The sequence below is a fragment of the Protopterus annectens genome, chromosome 15.part0, assembly GCF_019279795.1.
Source record: "Protopterus annectens isolate FY-2018-M chromosome 15.part0, PAN1.0, whole genome shotgun sequence".
Lineage (NCBI taxonomy): Eukaryota > Metazoa > Chordata > Ceratodontiformes > Protopteridae > Protopterus > Protopterus annectens.
This window is the reverse complement of record NC_056749.1, coordinates 647738659-647763023: the sequence shown is the minus strand read 5'-3', so window position 1 is coordinate 647763023 and position 24365 is coordinate 647738659. Positions and strand designations below refer to the sequence as shown.

The 24365-nt window shown below is 38.2% G+C and overlaps 1 protein-coding gene across 1 annotated transcript in view; it reads right to left on the bottom strand.

The window, feature by feature from the left end:
- The window catches only part of DOCK11 (dedicator of cytokinesis 11), a 1858863-nt gene extending 1834867 nt beyond the window's left edge, over positions 1-23996 (bottom strand). The window contains exon 1 of the mRNA XM_044057487.1: positions 23773-23996. Within this exon, the coding sequence (XP_043913422.1) occupies positions 23773-23874 (102 nt within the window). The 5' untranslated portion in view covers positions 23875-23996. The remainder of the gene's footprint in view (positions 1-23772) is intronic.
- Positions 23997-24365: the final 369 nt, after the last annotated feature.

Genomic DNA, 24365 nt, shown 5'->3' with positions numbered 1-24365 from the left:
GGTGATGCCAAAATTGTTAGATATGGACCAATGTAGTTTTGTAGTGGGGAAGCAAACATCTGACAACATTAACAGAATGATGATGATCCAGGGGGAAGCAGAATGAAAGAAAATACTGTTGTCATTGGTGGGTCTTTATTGCAAAGAAAACATAGAACAAAGTAAGATGGGATTTTATGAGTGGGGCAATGGAAGTATCTGAATTTCCTGAAACAGCAATAAGGTTAATTAGCAGGCTATATCAGGGATCAGAGACAAAAATCAAAGAGAGAGGGCTCTTCTCTGATCAACTGTGTCTGAACAGAGGAACCGGGCAGGGGTGTCCTCTTTCCCCTTTGTTAATTGCATTATATTTAGAACCACTGGCAAAGGGAATAAGGGGCTCAGAAATTCAAAGATATAATTGGTATGGTATTCAAGAAAAGTTTACATTATTTGCAGATGATATTATTTCATACCTAACAAAACCAGAAAAGGACATCTCAGTGCTGTGGAATATTGTAAGATAGTTCCTTTTTGTGCGATATACAATTAATTAAGATAAAACAAAGGCTATAGCTATAGACTACATACCTATACATGAATTGGTCCAGCAATATCCACACTTATGGGAACATGATAAAATGAAGTATTTAGGACTAGGGATTAAAAGGGATTCTGTTATGGCAGCTAAAGATAAGCGGGAAGAGACTAAACAAAAGACAACACAAAAACTGAGAAATTGGAAGCTATGGTTATGGATAGCAAGATACATTGCAGTAAAATGTTTTAGTCCCTTTAGTCTTATACTTATAAAGGTCAGGAATATTTTTATCAACGAGAGGAGAAGTTGTGGACTGAAATTATTAAAGAACTTAAGTATTTTATTTTTGGGGGGGGGCAACAGTCAAGTGTGATAAGTTGATTCTCCTAAAAGAACAAGTAGGTTTAGAATTACCTGAGTTGAAGGGATATTTCATAGCTTCATGATTAAAGCTCTTTACATAACAGAAGCAAAAAGTTACAACTCAAAGTGGAAAGGGCTGACAATGAAGTAGGGGTAGTTCAAGAAATATGGAAAGAATGTGAGTTTGGGCACAGGTTCTTGAGAATAACAGTCATACAGAGTATTATATTCATGAAGTAATAGAAAGTATACTATGAACTAAGCCAACATGGGAATTGAGAAAAGAGAATATAATGATAGGGATGTCTGTAATAAGGGTTACACAGAATAGATAAGAGGGTGCTGGAATTTACTGAAGGCAGCTGGGGAAAGGAACCAAGGTACTTGGGAGCAAATAATTAGAGAAGGAAAGGTAATAAAATAGAAAGAGGCCAAGAAGACATTAGGATTTCAGGCTAGTGTTTGCCTCCCCATCAAGGATTGATATCAGACTACAGGAACATAGAAAGGGATAGAGAAATCCTAAATGAAAGACTGCCACTGGTTGAGTTTTTTAAATGAATGTAGAATAGAAGATGCTGTTAAAAGGGATAATTAGTGGAGAATATAAAATATTGCACAATACCTATAGGAATCAATCAGAAGAGGTCAAAAAAGACTGGGAAGAGAGATCAGATATGCATTTCACAAAGAAACAATAGAAGAACATATATACATCTCCCAAACAGGCAACAAAGACTAGTATATTTAGGATTTTTGGCTGGAAGCATTTGCATAGATACTTTTATACCCCAAGCAGACTTCAAAGATTTTTTTTCCTTGGGAAGATGATAAATGTTGGGGGGGTGTGAGGGGGAGAGAAGAGCCAACTGATAACATGTTTTGGGACTGGAATGTGTTGGAAATCTAAAAAATTCCATACAGATTACTCTGTCAGAAATACTAGGTAAGCAAATGAGTATAACTAAGGAAACTTTTGCGCTGGGATACAGGATCTGAATTGCCTAGACACAGTAAGGCCTTGTCAAGTTTAATTCTGGTAGCTACCAAAAAAAAGCAATTACTAGAAAATGGAAATCAAAATCGAAACCAACTATACTTGAAGTAGTGAATACTGAAACTGAGATAAAGGAACATAAAGTGGGATCTTTAGAAAAGGGTATGGGTAAATTAGACTGAAAAAAATAGAAACTGTGGGAACAATGCGTGCAGAAAAATGTTTTGGAGGAGGAATGAGGATCAAGAGTAAGCAGGAATTGAAAAAATGATATAATGTTGCTTAGAGTATACATCACATATATTTATACATATGCTAAACTATCTGTAAATGTGAACTTGTTAATATGGTTTGATTACTTTTATATAAATTTAAGTTTGCTGATGTCACAACTGATAATACAATAACATTATTTAAAAAAATATTCTGAAGTATTAATGTCTGAATGCTGTTTTTACAATTATTTTGAACCTACCATGACTACAGGAATAACTTTTTGTGGCTTTATATTCCCTGAGTCGGAGCTGCTTTAATTCATATTTAAGAGGCATAGATTATGTCTGAACAATATTGCTACTAATGATCTTCTAATAAATATTGCTCAGTGCATCAAGCAGTACCACTAATAATACTACTACACTATCTTCCAAGAATATAAAGGCTCTGGTAATAGATTTAAGCTATGAACCAAGATTGTGCAAAACATCCCAGACAAATGATACGTTTACTGTAGTGCAAACGTAGTGTTTCATACTTTGTAGGCAGATTAAATTAGGCAAATCATACATTCTTTACTATGCATACAAACTTTCATATTGCTCACATCTACTAGGACAACCCTACAGCTTCGCCTATATACATGCAAGTCATGCAAGAGACCAAAAGAGCTTTGCTTGCACAGAACCACACACACAGTGATAGTGCTGTCTTCCTGTCCTGCATTTTCAGATCATTTCAAATGTGATCAGTCAAAATAATATCAGTATTTGATTCCTGAAGCAGTTAAAATTGCACAACATTATTGCAAGGCAGTAAGGTAGGCACTACAGTACAGTGGATGGTGCAGAGAAGCAACATATATTTATTTCAAGTAATATAGCTAACATGGGTGGAGTGTTCTGGTATATACATAAAGGACAGGCAGACAAAAGCTGCATAGTGTAGCTGTTATTTGACTGCAGTCAGTAATTACCACTCTGAGTGCACCTGAATCTGTGTGATTTTGTAAATGTGAGGGGGGGGGGATCTATGATTACCAACACTATTATTCAACTCCTGTAAGCCATTGCTGAGGTTGAATGCAGAAGGTAAACAGCTTCCCCCTGCTCATTCGCATTTACAGAAACATGCACATATACAGATGTACTTAGAGCTGTAATTACTGGTTATCCGGTTATGCCTGTGTAATCTAGTGCTGGCTGGCATTCGTTAGTAAGCTACAATTTTATTTAGGCAGCTTCAGTCTAAAAAAAACAAATGCTGCCAAGTTGTAAAATGAGAAAAACGTCAACTTGTAATCTGAGTGGCTATGTGCCCACTTACACCCAACCGGCATGATACTTCTGAAAAACATTGAGTATATGGTGTTCTATACAACATATAAGGATGTCAGAGGTTTCCTGTGATGTAGGCAGGATACCCACTGATCTGCACTTCATCCTAATCTGTATGTTTGGTTAGGGGGCACAAATACATATATGTGTGTATGAAGACCAATGTTGACAGTAACCTATATCATACAAACATGGTAGTGGGGCTTGAAAGAACTTACAATGGATATAAAAAGTGTACACACCCCTGTCAAAATGCCAGGTTTTGTGATATAAAAAAATGAGGCCACAAACTATTAAAAAACCTTTCCCAAAGTTTTAAATGCAAAGGTGCTTCAACAAAGTATTAGTTTCAGGTAGTGCAAACTTATGCAACCTTATTGTACGTTTTTTATTTTTTATATTTTTCACCCAACATATTTTTTCAACTGAACTGTACAGATTATAGGTCACATTAAAGGTGGGAAAAGTTTTGAAATGACTTAGTGGTCTCATTTTTTATATCACAAAAACCTGGCATTTTAACAGGGGTGTGTACACTGTTTATATCCACTGCACACCCTCCAAAATAACCATCAATGGCCTCAACTTAGTGAATATGCTGTAATCAGAAATATTAAATTGTGTCATTCTCATAACACACACTGCCATGTATTCTCCTTATATTTTGCCAGGAAGACAAGCCCCTGTAACCTTCACGTGGTCTTTGCCTCCCACAACTATAATATTCCAACACTTAGGTCACAACACCTTAGCGAAAACAACAATAAAAAAATACTTGCTTTAGAGAGTAAACCAGGTTTCCTTTTCTCTGGTGTTCTGCAACCTGGACTATGCATTGATATTCACCATATTGCACTGAACATTCAATAAATGACACTTAATAATGCAAATTAAATCCCAAACTTCAACAAGTCAGATATGGGACAATATTTTAGTATAAGGAGTCAAAAAATATTCACCATTGCAACCTAAACTGAAGGCCTCATTCAAGTCATTTGAGACGGCTCTTGGACAGGGAATTTCTACTCAGCCCAAGAAAATCGGCCCTCCATAACCGTGTGGGGGTACAAGTGCAATTACCATCCACAGAGTATTAGAATCTAGCACTAGCATATAATAAAATACATACTGCTGCAGAATTATATACCCACATCTGTTAAGTGAGGTAATCAAGTTCAAATCAAACCATCTGCTATGACAAAGCAACAGAAAAACATCAACTGGATTCGGGACCATGTGGGTTACCTGTTGCCACAACAAAACTACATACTTATGTATAGATACTACCGGATCCTGACATTTATAGACAAACTAATCTTTGTATCACATGAGTTAACATTAATTGTGATACTGTCCTCTACGGGAATCCTATCCGTAGCTTCACTTCTCCACTAACAATGATGAAATGACTTGATATTTTGTTCCCAGTTTGAATATCACCATTAGAATACTCTTCAGAAACTGCCTGTGGAATACCATACCCAGAACAGCACTAATATGTTGCCACTGCACTGCATGTATATACATTGAAAATGTGGAAGGGAAATGTCGGGATTTTCACATTTCTGCTGCTAAAGGTACCTTTAAGTCTAATAGGCTGCTTCACAAAGAATAACATTATACAGCATATTAGGTGGTTCTGTTGTACTCGCTTACTTCGGTTTCAAGAAGTAGACGAAAAATGTCTAGCAACAATCCCACAGATTCATACTAAAAACTGTGCACCACAACAACATAGTAGATTGGCAACAGCATGGCAAAAGTGGCTCTCGTTACTTTCAGATAAAGAAAACATTTGTCTTCCTTTTTCCTCAACTCGTCTGACTCATGCTTGTTGTATGTAGGTAGTGATGGGCATTATCAGGTGAAGATTCACTTCTGTATCTCTGTAAAAATGTCTAGCAACAATCACACTGGGATTCATACTATAAAATGTGCACCACAACAACATAGCAGAAGTGGCATGGCAAAAGTGGCCATTGTTGTCACTTTCAGATAAAGAAAACATTTGTTTTCTTTCTTCCTCAATTTGTCTAACTCACTCTTGGTGTATGGAGATAGTGATGGGCATTATCACGTGAAGATTCACTGGAGGTCCATAGGGGCTCACTATTTTCAAAGATACTATTGCCTCAAAGTTTTTACCAGAATTCAGTGAAATCCACTCTGTATCCTTCTGTTAGTGTATTGCTTGTTGATATAATGTATGTAAAATGATGCCCATAACTGCATCAGTCTACCTTCATGTTAATTAATTAAATAAATAAACTCCTATATGCAGCAGTGCTTCTATCTTCTGTGAGACCCATATGTGTAGCACTCACACACCATGGTACAGTTATGCTTTCTACAAGAAAGCAAAACAACCAAGTAAAACTTGAATCTCGTCTACCTAATACTTTTAAATGCTGCTAAACAGCTGACAAAGTAATGTCTTTTGGCTTCTCCCATTAGAGGTCACCACAGCAGATCACCGGTCCACAGCTTTTACAGTGTCAAGTTGCCAGCCCAGTGCTCAACCTTCACAGAAGGTACACACACTCGCACCTACCTATGAATCTTTAAAACGCACTCAACCACAGGAAGGACATGTCAACTCTGGACAGAAGGCATGTGCTAATAACCATGCAAGTAAATTTACTTGGGAAAATTGAAGCATGGGTCTGCATGGGTGGCATTCTGTTTTGTGGATCATAGCTGAAATGCATTACATGGCCATCACTTTGTTTACCACAATCAGATGCCCAAACGTTATGCCGAAGTGTCAATAACTGCGGGCCAAGAATCAAACCAGACAACCTCTTGCTGTGAGGCAACAACGCTAACTGCTGCACCACCGCTGCCAATGCAGTTGACAAACATACCATAATAAATTATTTATCATCAAGGTCATAAAAAAAATCTACAATAATCTGATCAGGCTACATACATTTCCTTCACTGCTGCATCTCTGGTATTCACATCTGGATACAAGCCCTCTTTAGGGCTTGCTATTTGGCTTCAGATCTTTTTCAGCAGACAGAGCCACTCTCTCCCCCTCTCCAACTGTCAGCCTGCAACTGACTTCAGAAGGTACCAGTCACACCTCTAAAAGTAGTCACCACCCAGTTAGACTGCAGTGGGAAAATTAGGTCAGATAGTTCAAGCTGAGCCCTAAGGATAACAACATCATTCTGTTCTTCTTCCTACTGGAAGGAAACAGTATTTAACAGTCATATGAACATTTGCCTGCATCAGATGCATACAAATTATTTTGTTGTCTTAGCTCCATTTTACTTGCCCAAAATGAAATTATGAAAGTGCGTGAGGCATGAGAGTTCGCTAATGCACTTTTTAATGACAGAGTTGAGGCAGAAAGCCTGACAGTATTTCTCAGATTGAATCTACTGCTGCTTATAAAAAAGTACAAAAGGAATTCAGCTTTTATTTAACTGTCCTTTACAGACACTGACTCACACAGGGTGGTCTACAGAAATTGTCTGCCTGGTCTTCTACTGTTGCCTAGAATATAACATACAAAAAGCCATAAATGTTGGTACCAGGCAGTTCTGAGTGAGATTCTAAATTTCAAAACATGTCTCTCTGTTTCATGACATTCAGCCACATTTTTGACAGTATGACTAAAAATACTGAAGATTGTGTATTTAATGAACTACTGAAACTGCTCCTGACAGGAAACTGCATTTGATAGTTCTCTGGCTCTATATGCAAAGTCTGCATGGTGAAAACTCATTTTATAGGAGCTGAAGAAAAAAAATAAAAAATCAGCACTGGGTACAATGAAAGTAGCATCTGGTCTGCCTAAAACAGTTTTTAGTAAGATAAATAGGTAGGACTGACTCTGTTATTTTAACAACCTTCCACTCCCTCAGAATGTACAAATAACTGCATGAACTGGGGCTGTTACCCATGGCCACGGTTATTCTAGCATGCATATTTCTGTATTAGATTTCTAGTCTTCTGACAGACTTTGACTCGTGCATTTCATTTTTTCACTCATCTACTTGCTCTTATTTTACTTTAAAGTATGTTGTCTTAATCAGGCTAACAGCTTTATCAGCTTCTTACTGTGCCTTCCCCTTGGTTGTTCCCGCACTAACATCAGTTATGCCCACGATACCTTGCAAACAATCAAATACTAACAAAAGCTCTTTGCAATACTCATGGTTCTGATGAAATACCAAATGGAAGCATAATAAAGCTGTAACTTCCTAATGGCATATTAAATGCACACTTTTCAGATCTTTCTTTATCCCTTAGCTGCAAAAAGCTCTGGTATGCATCTAGTATTGAAAAGAACCCAAGCATTGTTCAGACCCACTTTCAACTGTAACAAAGGGTAGTGCTCTCTTAATTGCTTTATTCATATATTGCCAATCAATGCAAAAACAAACCATGTCTTAATTCACAGCAGTCACCACACTATTCATTCATTTTGTTGTCTCTTATTTCTGACACGCTGTATGTTTACTTCAGTGCTTGGTCTATTTTACTTCTCAAAAATACTATTTTCCTTGCAGAATGTGTCAGTGAAGTAGCATCAGATGCTATTTGTGTGTAATATTTCCAGGAGACAAACTTGTAAACCATATAAAGAAATCAACACAGCTATGCGGCATATAACAAGTACGGTTCTGTATGGTGTTTAACAACGTTCACAATATCTCTCTGTGTGACTGGTTCTGCAGACATGCACTTGCAGTTCTACAATTGTGTATTTGTTTTACCATTCATAGCTTCTCATAACCTGGAATACTGGCAGAATTATCATCATTAAATTCTGCATTCAAAATGATTTTATGCTTCTTATTTCTGCATTCGTGTCAGCATATTTTAACTTGATGGCTTTGACTGGTGCCCTGAATATGTTGACAATATACACATACCTATTTGTTCAGTGCATTTTAACAACAACGCTTCAAACATGGCTGCAAGCAAAATATTACATTATACACTGCATCTAGTTTAAATGTAACACATTCATTTTAATTCAAAACATTTCTTGACAACAATCTGGTTTGTGTTCTTGCTCAATGTATGCCTCTGATATTCCAGATTTCAGTGAATCAGCTCTTTTCATGTCAGTATTACCAACAAACAACTCATTGTCTGCCTATTTCTGTTCAACTTGCACATTTTTTTTTGTTTTTGTTCCATTTCACACAACCTACACAAATGTTCTTTTCTAGTTTACATTATGCAGCATTTTTAAAAGCAGGACAATGCTTCTTCTCATTCTAATAACTACACCTGCTGCATGAGGTTTGGATTTCAGTTGCATGATATTTTCACTTGTCTCCATTACTGTGACAGAACAATGTCATGTGTTTCTCTTTTTCACGTGCATTATTATAGCAGCATATTTCTCATTTTTGTCTTTTTCCCATCAGCCCATTTGTCTCTCACAGAAATTACCTATTTCTTCCTCCTACAGGTGAAGGGACAGCAGCTGAAGTTGTGCTATCAACCTGCTTTTTTCACTTATGGCTTACCAGTTCCCCTTTATACATGCCCACTATGCCCAAAATGATAACACACGATGAACATACGCAAGGTACATGCCATCTAAATGCACTACCACCTTGAACACAATCCTTGGTCTGCACCAGGGATTCAATGCAGAGTCTACACCCTAAGCAGGCACCTCTCATCGGCTTGTTCCAGCTAACTTTTCCAAATGTAGGAAAGAAACCTACTTAGGATTCCCATTTTCCTAACTTAGTGATGTCTACTAATCACACACAAGTATATAAATAACTCCATCTCTCACAAGCCTCTTTCAGCTGTTCCTGGGCAATAAATTGTGTGGGATTATGTATGTATTTATTTTACTTTTGCTTTTGTTGATTGGGTTAGTCCCACAAGGCTGGTGACATTTTTTCTGGGGTGATCCAAAGTGGTACTCATACTACTAGGGGAAATTTGGCCCCAGCCAAATATTGCTATTCACTGATGTTCTTTTACAAGTAGGCACTATGCAGTGTCTTACATCTGAGCCTTCTGCACTATACCTTGTGCACAGAACTAGCAGGTCATGACCATCTCCACAAGCTCATAACCAGACAGCTGTATCAAGCTCAAGTACTTCTATTTGCTTCCTTTCCTCAACAGTCTATAACCATTCTATATGGATAAAACTTCTACTATTGTCCCCTCAGATGGCTCTTATGTGGTGGTAAGCAACACTGAAAGGAAATTATAGATGGAAATTAAATGGATTAGAACTCAGAAGCTTTGGGAATCAACTCAAGGCTTTTCTTTCCAAACTAGGGTAAGATCGTACACTTTTACAATGCTGTCATCTATATGTCATGTACACTGTTTCCAAGAGTATGTGGTCACAACTATATAGTGAAAATCCCATAATAAATTATTAAAATATTGGGGTCGTCTGAGTCATAAGCACTGATAAAGGGGAGTCACAAAGCAAGGTTCATCAGTTAGGGTACAGGAGTGGAGCTCTGACTTGTTAATCTGCTGCCTCCTGTGCCAAGGGTGCATGTTTTGTATCTTTCCACCTCCATTGACTCTGACCAAGTCACTTAACCAGGCAGAGCTTTAGGGCAATTGGGAATCTGGACTAGTCTATTTAATGGTCTCCTGGACTACTTATCTAGTAATTACCTATGAATCTATAATGTGAACCTACATTCTAGAAGAGTAGGCTTTAATTTTCAAGCACTTGGTGCAGAGGATTAAAGCTGTTCACTGTAGTTCCTGTGGTGCAGGGTTTGATTCCCTCAGCCCTCATCTGCTTATTGTGTGAGCTGAAGCAAGTCACTTAACTTTAGAGTGCTTGGGAACAATTGAGAACTTGGGCTAGGCAATTCAATGGCCCCCTGAACTGCAGGCCTAGTAACTAAGCGAGGAAATAACTATGCAACATAAGAAAACAAGGTACCACTTTATAGAGTTATGGTTACCTCTGGGTCACCTGATATACTTGATACTCAGTAGCCTTCATTTGTGGCTTAGCAGTTCAAGACAGCCATGAAACTGACTCCAAGGTATGTACATTGTTGTGTGGTATTGTAAGGCTGGCATGGTGACGGCAACCAATATTGCTATCCCATAGTACTGCACAACATGATTTAGGTAAATGCTGGAGTGTGTCTTAATTAACAAGTGGCAAGACTGGCTTCAAACTAGATTAGCCATATTTATCACTCTGACCAGCAAGGTTTTCACTGCTGACTAAAAACTGTTTACTGGAGCATAACTATTTTGTTGACATAATATGTCTCACACACTAGCTGGCTTTGAATTAAAATTCAAAAATCAATGAAACAAAGTATATCAACAAATAGCTTAAACTTAAATGTACATATACCAAAACAGAGCTATGAAACATGGACAACAAAAGTACTGGTTTAGACTGGAATGCTCATAAAAGGAAATGGTAATAACCTTGAAAAGACTTCAATGATCAAACTGACAAATTAAAAATGAAAACAGCATCGTACACTGCAGACCACAATCATGTTATATTAGAATTTGAATTTCACATGAATCTAACAGGTGTACATGTTGCAAGCATAAGAGAGAATACTCTTTAACGTGGTTACAAAGCCTGTCATGATATGCACATCTGTGGGGAAACCTTGCTCTGTTCAGCTGTCACTATTCATTTTATTAGTATAACACTATGATTCTAAACGTACGTGCACCAAATATGAAACCAGCTTTAATTGAAATGAATAATTTATAAATCTGGACATGAATCTAAATCATTGAGCATAACATGGATTATTGTAATAACAATCTGTAAGTTACCTGTTCAGCTTTACTGCTCCTCTTGTACTACATGTTCTAAACTGCTGACACTGTCCTCATTTTTTACTGAAGTCATACACCTTTTCCTCTGAGTCTCCAAATTCCTTACTGTAAGCCCTCAACTGTGTACCCTAGAATTCAACGCATTTAAATTTCTTGAAGCGTGAACTGGATAGAAGAAACACACTGCTTAAGGATTCAGCTTGAGACTCTCAGTAAAAAGGGCCCCTGCACCTCCAAGTGGGAGCGTCATCTCCACACCACCCTTATTATTTATTAACATCACACAACTGCACAACCATGGAGATAACATAAAAGCCCACACACCAAGAATCGCTCAGCTGTACAAACACAAACTACACTGGCAATGACTTATTGTGGGGACCAGTGACTGTGGAGTTCAGCATCAGGAAGATGAACTCAAGTTTAAAACTCGCCCCCTTTACAATCAATGAAGCATAGAGGAATTCCCTCGTTTACCTTACTAGTTTCCATTTCTTCAAGCACTTCTCTCCTTTACCTGCTTCTACCACTGATAACCTTATCACCTCAATTAGATGACTCCCTGGGTCTATATCACTTTGTCGAATGGTTATTCAGTGAGTAGGTAGCGCAAACAAGCAGGTGGGCAACCGAGCGACCGCAAAAATAAATAAATAAAATTTAAAACCTGTGCCCCCCACACACCCCCCACCTAAATATACCAACTCCAAGATTGCACTACAGTGAGGAAAAGGGCAAATTCCAGACTTCAGGGACAGTTTTCTATTTGAGGAAGTTTTATAAATACTGGCAGGACCCCAGATACTACAACTCTCAATTTACTCGCTGAAGAATTCTGGGCAAATGCAACAATAATGGTAAAATAAAGGATCAAGATCAGAAACACTTTTAAATACTATCTTAATTCACTTTAAAAAAGTTAACAGAAATACATGTTTTTCTTTAATGTGTATTTTTGGGCAATAGAAAGTATGAAACTCTAATGCCTGGCATTATTGACTGTCTGCAATCCTGAATGATTTACCAGCAAATTATTTTTTTTTCGAGGGACAGGGCAAAAGTATAAGTCAAAATCAGGGATATTCTGTAAAGTCAAGGAAAGTGACAGGTATGCATTTACTCCGGACCATTGCTAAACAACAGTCACTGAGCAGGTGAAGCAGTACTAGTGTTGTACAATGTATTGCTGTTTGCTGAAATCAATGCAAAACTAGTATTGCTTTTGCTTATGACTGTGTGTGTAAGTGTTTGTGAAGGGGGTTGGCGGCTGCAGTATAAACGCAAAAAGATGGCTATAATTTGTTTCATTTTCGATCATAAACATTATTGGCTCTGCCATTATGCTTGTCTGGGGGGTACAGTGTATTTAACTGCAACAAGTCAACCATAATTTCTTTCACTTGTCAGCACAAACATAGACCTTGCATATGATAGGTGGCTATCTTTAGTGGTTTTGCGGGAGGAGAATGTGTGTGAAAGCAACTGATCACTAACACAGTGGCATCATGAGTAGCATTGCCATTTCACAGTGCTTTGCTCTGGTTGACTTCTTAGCTGTGGAATTTTCTCTGTGGAGTCTGCATGCCCTCCCTATTTCTCTGTGTGTCTTTCCATGAACTCTAGTTTCCTCCAGCACCTCAAAGTAATGCAATATGCAAATTGGCATTCCTCTAGTTTCCCTGAAGGTGAACAAGCAGAGTGTGTGTATGCGTGTGCAAGTGTGTGTGTGTGTGTGTGTGTGTGTGTGTGTGTGTGTGTGTGTGTGTGTGTGTGAAATATCACTGATTTTCATCTGTACACACACAATAATGTTGGGCACATACAAAATTCTTTTGGATAATAGCAAAAAATGCAGGTATCAAGTAGTTATCTTTCAAAAATAAGGCATAAAATTCATCACAAAACATTTAGACCTTTAAAGCTTCTAGAAGTCTGGTGGCCCCTACACAATAAACTATATAAATGTATTTTGACATGAACATTGTGGTGGCCTCTTCCCTCAACAGCCACACCCATTGTAAAATCACTCCTAGTAAGACGTATGTAAAGAAAGTTGCTGTAGCCTGTGTGTGGGGCTGAGTATAGTGTGATCACGTCTTCTTTAATTTTCCTCACAATCAAACCTCAGAGGTGCACACTTGAGGTCATCATACACTGTGTTGGGGCTGGTGACAGTATAGTTATTGTTTCTTTTACTTTTTTCACAAAACTCAGAGGTGAGAAAAGAAGGTTAATATAGCTTCTACAGGGGCACTGTATTGTCTAGCAGTGGCAAGCTGAAATACATTACTGTGATTATTTTTCACTTGCCTCATAATTGCACATCACGTAAGTATACAGGTGGTTGCCTTTGGGGAACTGTGGTGTGAAGTATAGAAACATGCTATGCAGATGTAATAAAAGCAGTCACTTGTGGCCCTTTGAACCTCTGTTTTCATTCCAATCATAAAACCAGGGAAGTGCACATACAGTGAATGCTGTTTTTTTTTTGGGGGGTGGGGTAAGGAACCAGGAAGCATTCCCAAGATAGAATGTATGTATCCTCTCAAACATATGTCTTGTTAGCTTATTCTGAACTACAATTTTGTCAGCTTTGAAAATTAAGCCTTGGGCACCACTTGTGTCTTCCCTAAAAGAAAAATAAAAGACTGACATTTTTTTCTTACTCATTATTTTTGATCAGGCCCCTCGGAGCATCTTTAATCCTATGGCTTATTTAACTTATCTCATACACAGTTACTACTATGCTATCGTGGCCAGGTAAATGTGTTGAAAGGCTAGAAGGAAAAGTAAACTTGAACAGCAGCACTGAATTTCTTTTCTTAATCACAATTATTGTAAAAGCAGTCACTGAATGAAAAGGGCTGTATAAAGAGATAAACAAAATACACTTCAGACCACAGAGAAGGCCATGACTTCTTGAAAAAAAAGTAAAGCAACGTGAGAAAAAATGTATTTTGCTTGGTATGGGGAGTCCAGAATGGGTAGAGAATAGCAGTTAGCACTTTATAATGTGTGTGTGTAGGGGAGGTGAACCAGTAAACAGTGGGAAGGGGTGCCATGGAGCCCTTTGCATAGGGTACCATTCTACCTTAAGCCAGTCCTGTAAAAAGGGTTGTTGCAATATGTCACCACTGCAACTAAATTCCAGTTACTGTCAATGTCCCTCTGTCAAATGGGCCAATGTAGTGTGATACACAGGCCTGTCAAATTGTCAGATCATTGTTGCAATATTTCTGTATGTGTGTACTACTCCTAAAACTCTGCTGCATAAATTAAAAGGTGATTTGAAGGGGTTACAGTGAAGAACAATGCTTAGACAAAAAGTGTCTCTGGGCCCCCAACTTGGCAATTGCTTGGTGCCCCCAAAATGTTAGCAATGTCATTGTTCCATTTCTTACACAAAAACTAACCTGTCTTCATGTGGTTTTGACTTGTTCTACAGAAAAATACCTTCTACAGCCTTATATTTCATATATAATTTGAACATTTGTTCATATTGCTACCAAGCATCTTATGTTTCTTGTTTAGGGCAACTGCACATCATTTTAAGGATTTGGGTTCTGTGAGAATATAACGTTTCATCGATTCTCTTAGACTATAACGTTTCATTAACTCCAGCACCTTATTCTTAAATGCTCCTCAGTGTCCATCCATGTCCATATTGCTCTTAACTGGAAAACATCCACAAATTCTTGGGATCATGGAGATGCCATTTTCCTTCTTGCTATCTTGGCACTGGTAGGACAAAACCTTGTGTTGTATTTTAATTATTCGTTCAAAATATTATGTAATTATTGCTAATATTTACCACAAATACTATTTCACATTTGTAAGACAAATTTGTAGTGTTCAAGAAAAAATATTTAATAAGGCAGTCTTGTAGTTTCACTAAACTTGTAGTTCAAAGGTTTGCATTTAACTATTTATTTTGAGGTCCTATATGTCAGAAAGGGGGCTTAATGGCATATAGAAGCTCTTCAATCCCTATTTGTTGTACCAGTCCTATGGAATGCTCTTTGAAATCACGTATGTCATGAAATATTCCTGAGAGATTTATCATGTCTCTTACTTTTATAATTGTAGACTTTGTGTGCACTGAAGAAGTACTTATGCCCCTTAAATGTACTACATGTCATTTCTCTGTATCAGAATAATTTTGTCAGTTGCATTTTGTATTTGGGAACTAATGTTTTACCATTTCTTTAAATGACCTTTCCTCAGTAAGTTTATGCTGAGCATGACTTAAGTGATAATATTCCCTGATACTCTTTCATATGTCTGCAGTACAGATTGCAAACATCATATTTTTTTCAGGTTATCAACATTCTCTAAATTATATCCAAAATCAGAGTCTAAAATCCATTGCTTCAATATAGAACACAGAACTGCCCTACTTTCATATAGAGCTTATTTTTTTATAAGAGTCCTGGCATTGGTGTTAACTACTGATAAGTTTATTAGCTATTGATTATCAATTTCTTTCTGTGAGGAGATCTAAATCCCAAAACCCTTATCAAAAGTCTATGTTTGTACTTAATTTGTGGATCTTCCTGCTTAAGTGTCCACTTGGTGTGATTTACTGAAGTATTAATATTCTCCGAGGATACCGTTTTGTTCTGGAGCATTAATATATAAGCATTAATCACAGAGCTCTCCTTTTCACCAACAGGTAAGAAACAAGAGTAATTGTCACATATTTTGTATTGTTCTGTTGTTTTAGTCTAATGTAATAATGCAATAACCCATCACTTATCTCTCAGGCTGCCACATTTGATCATATGGTGATAAAAATGTTATTTATCAGAGCTTGAAAAGCTATGAAAATAAAATAGGTATTACAAATTAAGTTATATTGTAAGAAAAAGGTTCCCAATACAGAACTAATGAAAAATAATAATGCACTCTAATTCAGAAACCAACAATGGAACAATTGCATATCCCCTAACTACCCTTAACCAAGGAAGAATATAAATGGTAATTAGAAAAGTGTCTTAATTCAAGAGCCTGCAATGAGACAGTTACTACCATTAATCAAAGGCAAAAAAACAGGAATCCCTGATAAAAATGCATCATACTTTAGTAACTTTAATAAAAAGAAGCAACTGCCTTAACCAAGGAAAGACATGTTCACCAAAAACATGAAAAATACAATGGACAATAAATAAATGAAAAATGTCTCAACAGCCAGATAAGCTCATCAGAAATTAGATTTAAAGCTACACTACTGTAACATGAAAACCAGGGGAGACACCAAACTGAATATCATATTAGTTACTAAGGACGCTGATAGCGGCCCCAGTGCAAATTATTAATGAACATAATTGCTAATTTCCTTTAAAGGAGACAAAAAAATTGTGCATCAAGGTCAGAAAAAAAGATCTAGTAGATCATTAAACACTAGTAACTTTATACCCAAAATGTCTTTCATGAATAAAAAGTGGTAGCTAAATAATAATCAAATCTTTCTTCACCCCTTCCTAATAGCTCAAACTATATAATACACTGAGTGTCAGAAGAAGGTGCAATTTTAGGGTCTATATTACATCAACAAACAATTAAATGTTCGAATCTGTAAAGGTCGACCTTTACAGATCAAACATTTAAATGTTTGAAAATGTTTAAAAATTAAAAAAAAAAAAAAAACAGTGACAAAAAAATAAATAAATAAATAAAGGGCTGCACCCCCCCACACACCTCCACTACTTAAATATACCAACTCCAAAATCGCACTACAGTGTAGGGAATGGGAAATTTCCCATTTCCGCACTGTAGTACGCTGATGTGGGATCTCGGAGTTGGCACATTTAAGTAGCGGGGGGTGTGGGGGGCAGAGGAGGGCTTTTTTTTTTTTTGTTTAATTTTATTTTATTACATCTTCGAACATTTAAGTGTTCGATCTCTATAGGTCGACCTTTAGTGATTCAAACATTTAATCGTTCGTTGATGTAATATAGACCCCAATTTTCTTCCAAACTATTATAACGTAGGTGCTGATTGACAATACTAAAGCTTAAAGAACTCTGTTATTTGCAACAACAAACAAAATAATATAAATTTCTAATGAAATGTAACCGTGTGTCTTCCATTTCTGGAATGGGAGATCAAACCTAGTTCTTTAAACAGAAAAAGTTTCCATACAACCTGCTCACAAGCTCTTCTAATGAAGTCAGTTGGCCAGATTCCAAAAGAAGTGCTCTTAGTGCAAGTCTGCCCTGATTCTAAATGATTTGCTCACAGTGTTAAGTGATCTACTTCAGTGTAAGGCCTGTCTATAAACATGCTTACTAAAGGGACCAGATTCCAAAACACCTGCTCTCAGCCTGCTCTTAGTGTAAGTGGTCATTTACACTGAGAACAAGTCTTTTGGATTCGGGGCCAATGACTATAGATTATTAAAAAAATGTGTGTAATAAACATGAACAAAAACAAATATTCTCAGTAGTGAAACCAAAAAAAAAGCTTCACTTAGGTGTTTTAGATTTGTCCACCCCTTACTCCATGTTTGAACACATACAAACATGCACTTTTACATGTCTTTGCATCTTTAGATCCCTCCCTTGTAGTCATAGACAAGAGCATTACCCTAATGGGATTGGGACACAAGAGAATGCATTTCTATCCTGGAGGCAAGGCTATTCTAAAACTGCAGACAAAATAAAATATCACTTCTTCCTGAATACAGCTATTATCATCCCAAATACAGCAAAAGGTCTAAAATAGTTTCTTAAATGGGTTACCATTTACAAATTCCAACAGTTTAAAAGCTCCTAACCCTTACTAGAAGCCAATAACAGACAGAGGGATTTCCCCAAACAGGCCAAGACATAAAAGCATGCCTCTTTCACCTGTGGGTAAAAAGAAATTCTCCCACAAAATTCTATGTTACTAAGCAGAATGTCATTTTAAAAGGTATGTGCTGGAAAAGCCTTCAAAACAAACATAAATTATATTACAGACTACTGTCCAGATGACATACAAGTGGAAGCATGGAGGTGCTTAAGAGAAATGGCAGTGGAGTTCTTAACCAGATTGTTTAATGAAATCTTGGAAAGTCAGAGGATGCCTGGGGAGTGGAGAAAAACTGTTTTGATACCTGTTTTTAAGAATAAGGCTGATGTGCAGAGTTGTAGTAACTACAGAGGGATAAAAATGATTAGTCACAGCTTGAAGATATGGGAAAGAGTAGTGGAAGCTAGCTTAAGAAGGGAGGTGATGATTAGCGATCAGCAGTATGGTTTCATGCCAGGAAAGAGCACTACAGATGCGATGTCTGCTCTGAGTGTTGATGGAGAAATATAGAGAAGGTCAGAAGGAGTTGCACTGTGTCTTTGTTGACTTGGAGAAAGCATATGATAGGGTGCCTAGAGAGGAGTTGTGGTATTGTATGAGGAAGTCAGGAGTGGCAGAGAAGTATGTAAGAGTGGTACAGGATATGTACGAGGGTAGTGTGACAGTGGTGAAGTATGCAGTAAGAGTGACAGATCCGTTTAAGGTGGAGGTGGGATTACATCAAGGATCAGCTTTGAGCCCTTTCTTATTTGCAATGGTGATGGACAGGTTGACAGACGAGATCAGACAGTAGGTCCCATGGACTATGATGCTTGCAGATCTGTAGTGAGAGTAGGGACCAGGTTGAGGTTACCTTGGAGCGGTGGACATATGCTCTAGAGAGGAGAGGAATGAAGGTCAGCAGGACTAAGACAGAATATGTGTGTGTGAATGAGAGGGAGGACAGAGGAATGGTGAGGATGCAGGGAGTAGAGTTGGCGAAGGTGGGTGAGTTTAAGTACTTGGGATCAACAGTTCAGAGTAATGGTGAGTGCGGAAGAGAGGTGAAGTAAAGAGTACAGGCAGGATGGAGTGGGTGGAGAAGAGTGTCAGGAGTGATTTGCGACAGACGGGTACCAGTAAGAGTGAAAGGGAATGTCTACAAGAGGGTAGAGAGACCAGCTATGTTGTATGGGTTGGAGATGGTGGCATTGACAAAAAGGCATGAGTCAAAGCTGGAAGTGGCAGAGTTAAAGATGTTAAGATTTGCACTGGGTGTGACAAGGATGGACAGGATTAGGAATCAGTATATTAGAGGGTCAGCTCAGGTTGGACGGTTTGGAGACAAAGTCAAAGAGGCAAGATTGCATTGGTTTGGACATGTGATGAGGAGGGATGATGGGTATACTGGGAAAAGGATGCTAAGGATGGAGCTGCCAGGTAAGAGGAAAAGAGGAAGGCCTAAGGTAAGGTTTATGGATGTGGTGAGAGAGGACATGCAGCTGGTTGGTGTGACAGAGCAATATGCAGAGGACAGGAAGAAATGGAAACAGATGATCTGCTGTGGTGACCCCTAATGGAAACAGCCGAACGAGAAGAAGAGACTACTGTCCGTTAAATCAAAAAAATTCTTATTGGCAAAAATTTGTGGAAATTAATTATTCAAATTTTAAAGTAGTAACTGTCAGCTTATTTCCCATATTCAAGTTGCAGCATTAAACTTTTATTACAGTGGGCACTACTTTAAGGTTCTGTTTGTTGTAAAGTGTTCTACTGACTGTTACTAAAACTTATTAATAAACAGATTTTTGACAAAAATAAAAAAATCACTTCTTCCGTCAGTACAGCTGGCATAGAAAATCTTAAGTGCAGTCATGGAACAGCTTGCAACTTATTGACTATCAAAAAACCTGAGAGATATTATCTTATGTTGGAAGTTCCTTACTACCAATATACTGTACCTATCTTTTTTTTTTGAAAACTATGATTTATGACTAACTGTTTTGTGAACATTAACTATTGCATAGTTTTATAAGTTATTAAGCTTTATATCCATCTTTCTTCTTTTATTTATGTAGATTGGTATAAGAAGTGAGTAATGGCGTTCGGATTACAGGGTGGCTTAAAACGTAAGTATGGGAGAAGATGTGAGTAAGTAGAGGAGAGGCATTTAGGGATGCCAATGGTTGTGAATGGCTGGTTCTTAAGTAGTTTGTCTGAAGTGCTGGGCTAATAGAGAGTGTGTGTGTGTGTGTGTGTGTGTGTGTGTGTGTGTGTGTGTGTGTGTGTGTGTGTATATGTGTGTGTGTGTGTGTGTGTGTGTGTTACAGAGGAAGAAGACCTGAAAGTAGTTTGGGGGTAAGATTATGAATTCAGATAGGCTATATGTTAAGAATTAGTTTGGTAGCTAGGTTATGATGACTGAGAGGGGATCTATGGGGTGGAGTTTGGACGGTGTATGGGATATAGGAGGTTGGAAGTGGTGGAGTTTGGATAGTTTATGGGAAGTGTTGATTTGGGTGTGGACATAGTAAGTGGATTTGTGGCTAGAATAAAGGTAGTATGGGAGTGGGTGGTTGGGAAAGGGGGTAGGGTAGGTGAGCAAAGACAGGATGTGAGGAGCAGATTCCAGCTACCAGGGCTCCATGTACCTGCAAAAACACCATTTCAGTAAATTATCCCGGTGGACTCCAATGGTAAGTCCACACTTCAGTAAAAGTAAAGAAAAAGTGTAAAGTGGACTAAGTAAAACACTATTACAGCTTAAAGTGCTGGGAGTACTCATTGCTGTTTCCACATTTTATTGCAAGTCTGTACAAGGATATCCACGTATTACTGAAGTGCTGATAGAGAATGTTCTTTGATGCCTAAATGTAGGGGTTGGGGAAAACTGCTTCCATCCAAGTTATAGTTTAATTAATCAATAATCCATGACTGGGTGTGAGTATATCAGGATTTACCCATGGTTGGCATGGTTTGATCATGAGGGTGAAGCATTTGTTTCCAGTTTTTAACAAATAGGTTTTCTTGATTAAAAGAACTAAATTATAGGCTCTAGCCTTTAGGATTCCTAATACTTGGATGCAACAACTGACATTAAACAGAAAGGGGAAAAAAGAAAAATGAGTTATATGAAAGAAATGAGTTCTCTGAATACTATGAGGTATAAAGATAGAGTATTTTAGAAAGATGAATTATTAGACAGTTACAAGGATGAATACATTAAAATAGTTTACAAAGGTGGCATTCATTCTTTTAAACAGACATATGCTTCTTATTGTGACAAAGGATGACAGAGAACTGTATTATGTAAAGGATGGCAGAGAGGAACAGAATGTGTAGTGTGCACTGCTACTGGAAACAGTAACCAAATATGGCTCCTAAAAGTCACTGGTGCAAGTCCAACCCTTAAGGGATGTAAAAAATGATCTCTTGTAGCACAGCAATACTATGCACTGAAGCTATTTTATGCACCTCAATCATAATACCACTCTGTACATCTACCCAAATCCTGTACTCACCACAAGAAACATAACAGCATCTTTAGACATGCCACGTTATCTAGAATACCTCAAGGTCTTCCCTGCATGCCCTAACACTTTATACAACTGCTAGAGATTAAATACAGGAAGCTAAACTAGTTAACCTCTTGCAGCTGTATTCTGGCTATTAGCTATAGATGTCTAAGGCTTCAAACTCTGTTCTATATACAGGTGATGTCCAACCAAACACCAGACTCTGAAGTATACCCAGTTTCCATTTACTATGCATATCAGCTGACAAAGTGAAAACATCCAAAATAAATAAAAAAATAAGTATACCACTAGCCACCTTCACGGGCAAAGAAGGATAGTGTCCTGATGGATAAAGTCCTGACTATAAGCCAGTCAACCTGAGTTGAGGTACTTGGTACATCTGGTAGGGATGAGAAAAGAATAACAAAGCACTGCAGGTTAGTTTTTCCCTTGGGAGTGATATGCTAAATGGTGGGCCACTCTGTAGGACAGTAAAGGCCAAGACTCAGGAAAGCTACAAGCACAGGTGAATGGACAGATCTGAGGAGGCCTTGCTATCCAAGGACTCATGGATAAGGATATGCCCTGCAATCCTGCTTAAGACCTGTCTGGCCTAGTAAAATATATCAGAGTATCAAAGGAGGTAGAGCCAACCACGACAGTAATCCAAACTTTGCAAGTGGCAATGGTGGCCTTCCTCCTGTGGACAACCACACTCACCAGTATGGGAGGGTCAGCGGGGATAATCTGGAATCTGACAAGATTTACAGATTGGGGAGAGAGGGGCTTACAAAAATGTCATGCACCCCTCAGGATTAAACTAACATAATTAGTGTGAAAAAAAATAAAATGTTTGCATTTCTACACGAATACAGTATGTAAAAACAAATGTACTGCATATCTGTTATTTTGGATGACCCTTGCAGTGAGGCCCTATCCTGTTTGTTGAGATAACATGGGATATATAATTAAACGTAATGCATGCCAGGAAGCGTATGTATTTTTATGCAGAAACTCGTAAGTAAACAAACTGGGAAAAAACTGAAACAAAAAGTAATACCTCGTCGCTCTTCAAACGTATAACATACGTTCTACTTTTCTAGTAGTGCCTACAGTTATTTATTATGGCATACCCCTCTCTCCTGCTAGAACAGTTGACAAATCGGAAGGATGTGGAATCCCGTAGAGACGTTGCATCACTTAACCATTTGAACAAGGCAATGATGACTGGATGAGTCCGGCTTGTGCAATTTATTTCTTTCTTTAGCAGAGCACACAGAATGAGTTTCAATTACCACTCTTCATGACAGCAACGGAAAATTGCATGGTACAGATTCTGCTGCAAGCTCGTCAATTCATTCCACTAATGTGTGTTCATTTCCGTCCCACCACACCACTATTTTTTTCAATGGTAGAGCAAGCAAAGTGCTTATAATGTCCGTGTACTGCTACTGCTAGACACATTATAATAATTTCAGTTTTGCATTAATTAACAGCTAGCAAGTCGCGTGTTTTTTGGTCCAAAAGCTCAAGTCTGAAGGAGTAACATTAACAGTATACACTATTTATTCTTCATATTCATTTTAACCGTAAATTGCATTTATGTTTTGGGGGGCATTGCATTACAGTTCTAGGAATGTAAATACATCTTTGTCTACTGCTTTTGAAGCACATGGAGAACGGCAGTGAAACTAAACAATCAAGGAGAAACTCAACCCTGTACCCTACGGGCTGAGTATACTGCATTAGTCAAGTATATACTTAAGACCCATTGGCACACCACACCCTTTGTTAATACCAGAACGAAACATCGACTTTTGATTCCAGTACTTAACAGAACACGGCAATGCCACACAGTGTTCAATAAACAGACATTACGGAACATGATCATAAAACACAGTACAGCGCAGAGCCAAACTTAACCAAAATAAATGGTACGGGTACTTTCACTAAAGTGCATAAAAACATATCACAATAGCGCCGATAAATGAGGAAGTATAACTGTTTCAGGCACAAGATACCAAACAAAAGCTCACTGGTGCTGTAATTACTACTTCCGCAGGTTAAAGACAGAATAATTTCGAGTTATTTGTGCAGCAGTCCCATATAACTAAAATAAAAAAGAAAACTGTGCCACCGAATTCACTAAAGTGGTTAGTGAAATGTTAAGAATGAGACCTAAGCTGTCTCTGATTTATCTGTTATCTGACCTACTCCTTGCTAGTTTATTATTATTGCAATACAACAAGGGATCCGCCCGCCCTTCTAACTCACCACAATCACAGAGCTCCTCACTGCTTCTGACACGCTGTGCCTTAATTCGGCCGCAGTTCCGGGCTTACTAAGCCGTTTAGTAAATTTTCGCACCTCAGCCATGTTACCCAAAGAAAACGTACGGTCACTTTCACATACCGATCCCTGGCACCCGCGATGTGGCTCTCTCAGGCTTCTACACTCAGCACGCGGGTCCGAGCTGCACTCCACGCCGGCAGCTCAGTCTGCTGCCTTAGGGGAGGGTCACGAGGGGGACGGGCTGGCGGAGTCTCGCACACCATAGCAACAACATCCAGGCATGCTGCACCAAGCAATCAGTAGAGCGCGTGAGCTGTCACTTGCCATGCTTATTTAACCACGAGCTCTCACAAAGCCAAAACGGATGCAAAAAGAACACTTGGAATCTGGCGGCTGCACCCTGTTATTATTTCAGCAGGATGGACATCTGTTACCTAGAGTCGCTGAATCCCGTTATTCCGAGAAGAAAACAATTTTGCTCCAAGGTAAACCTGGAAATTCTACTTTTTTCACGCAAACATAACCGCTCTGATAGTAGCAGTTTTGTGAATGATATTGCACTGCATTCATCTGCA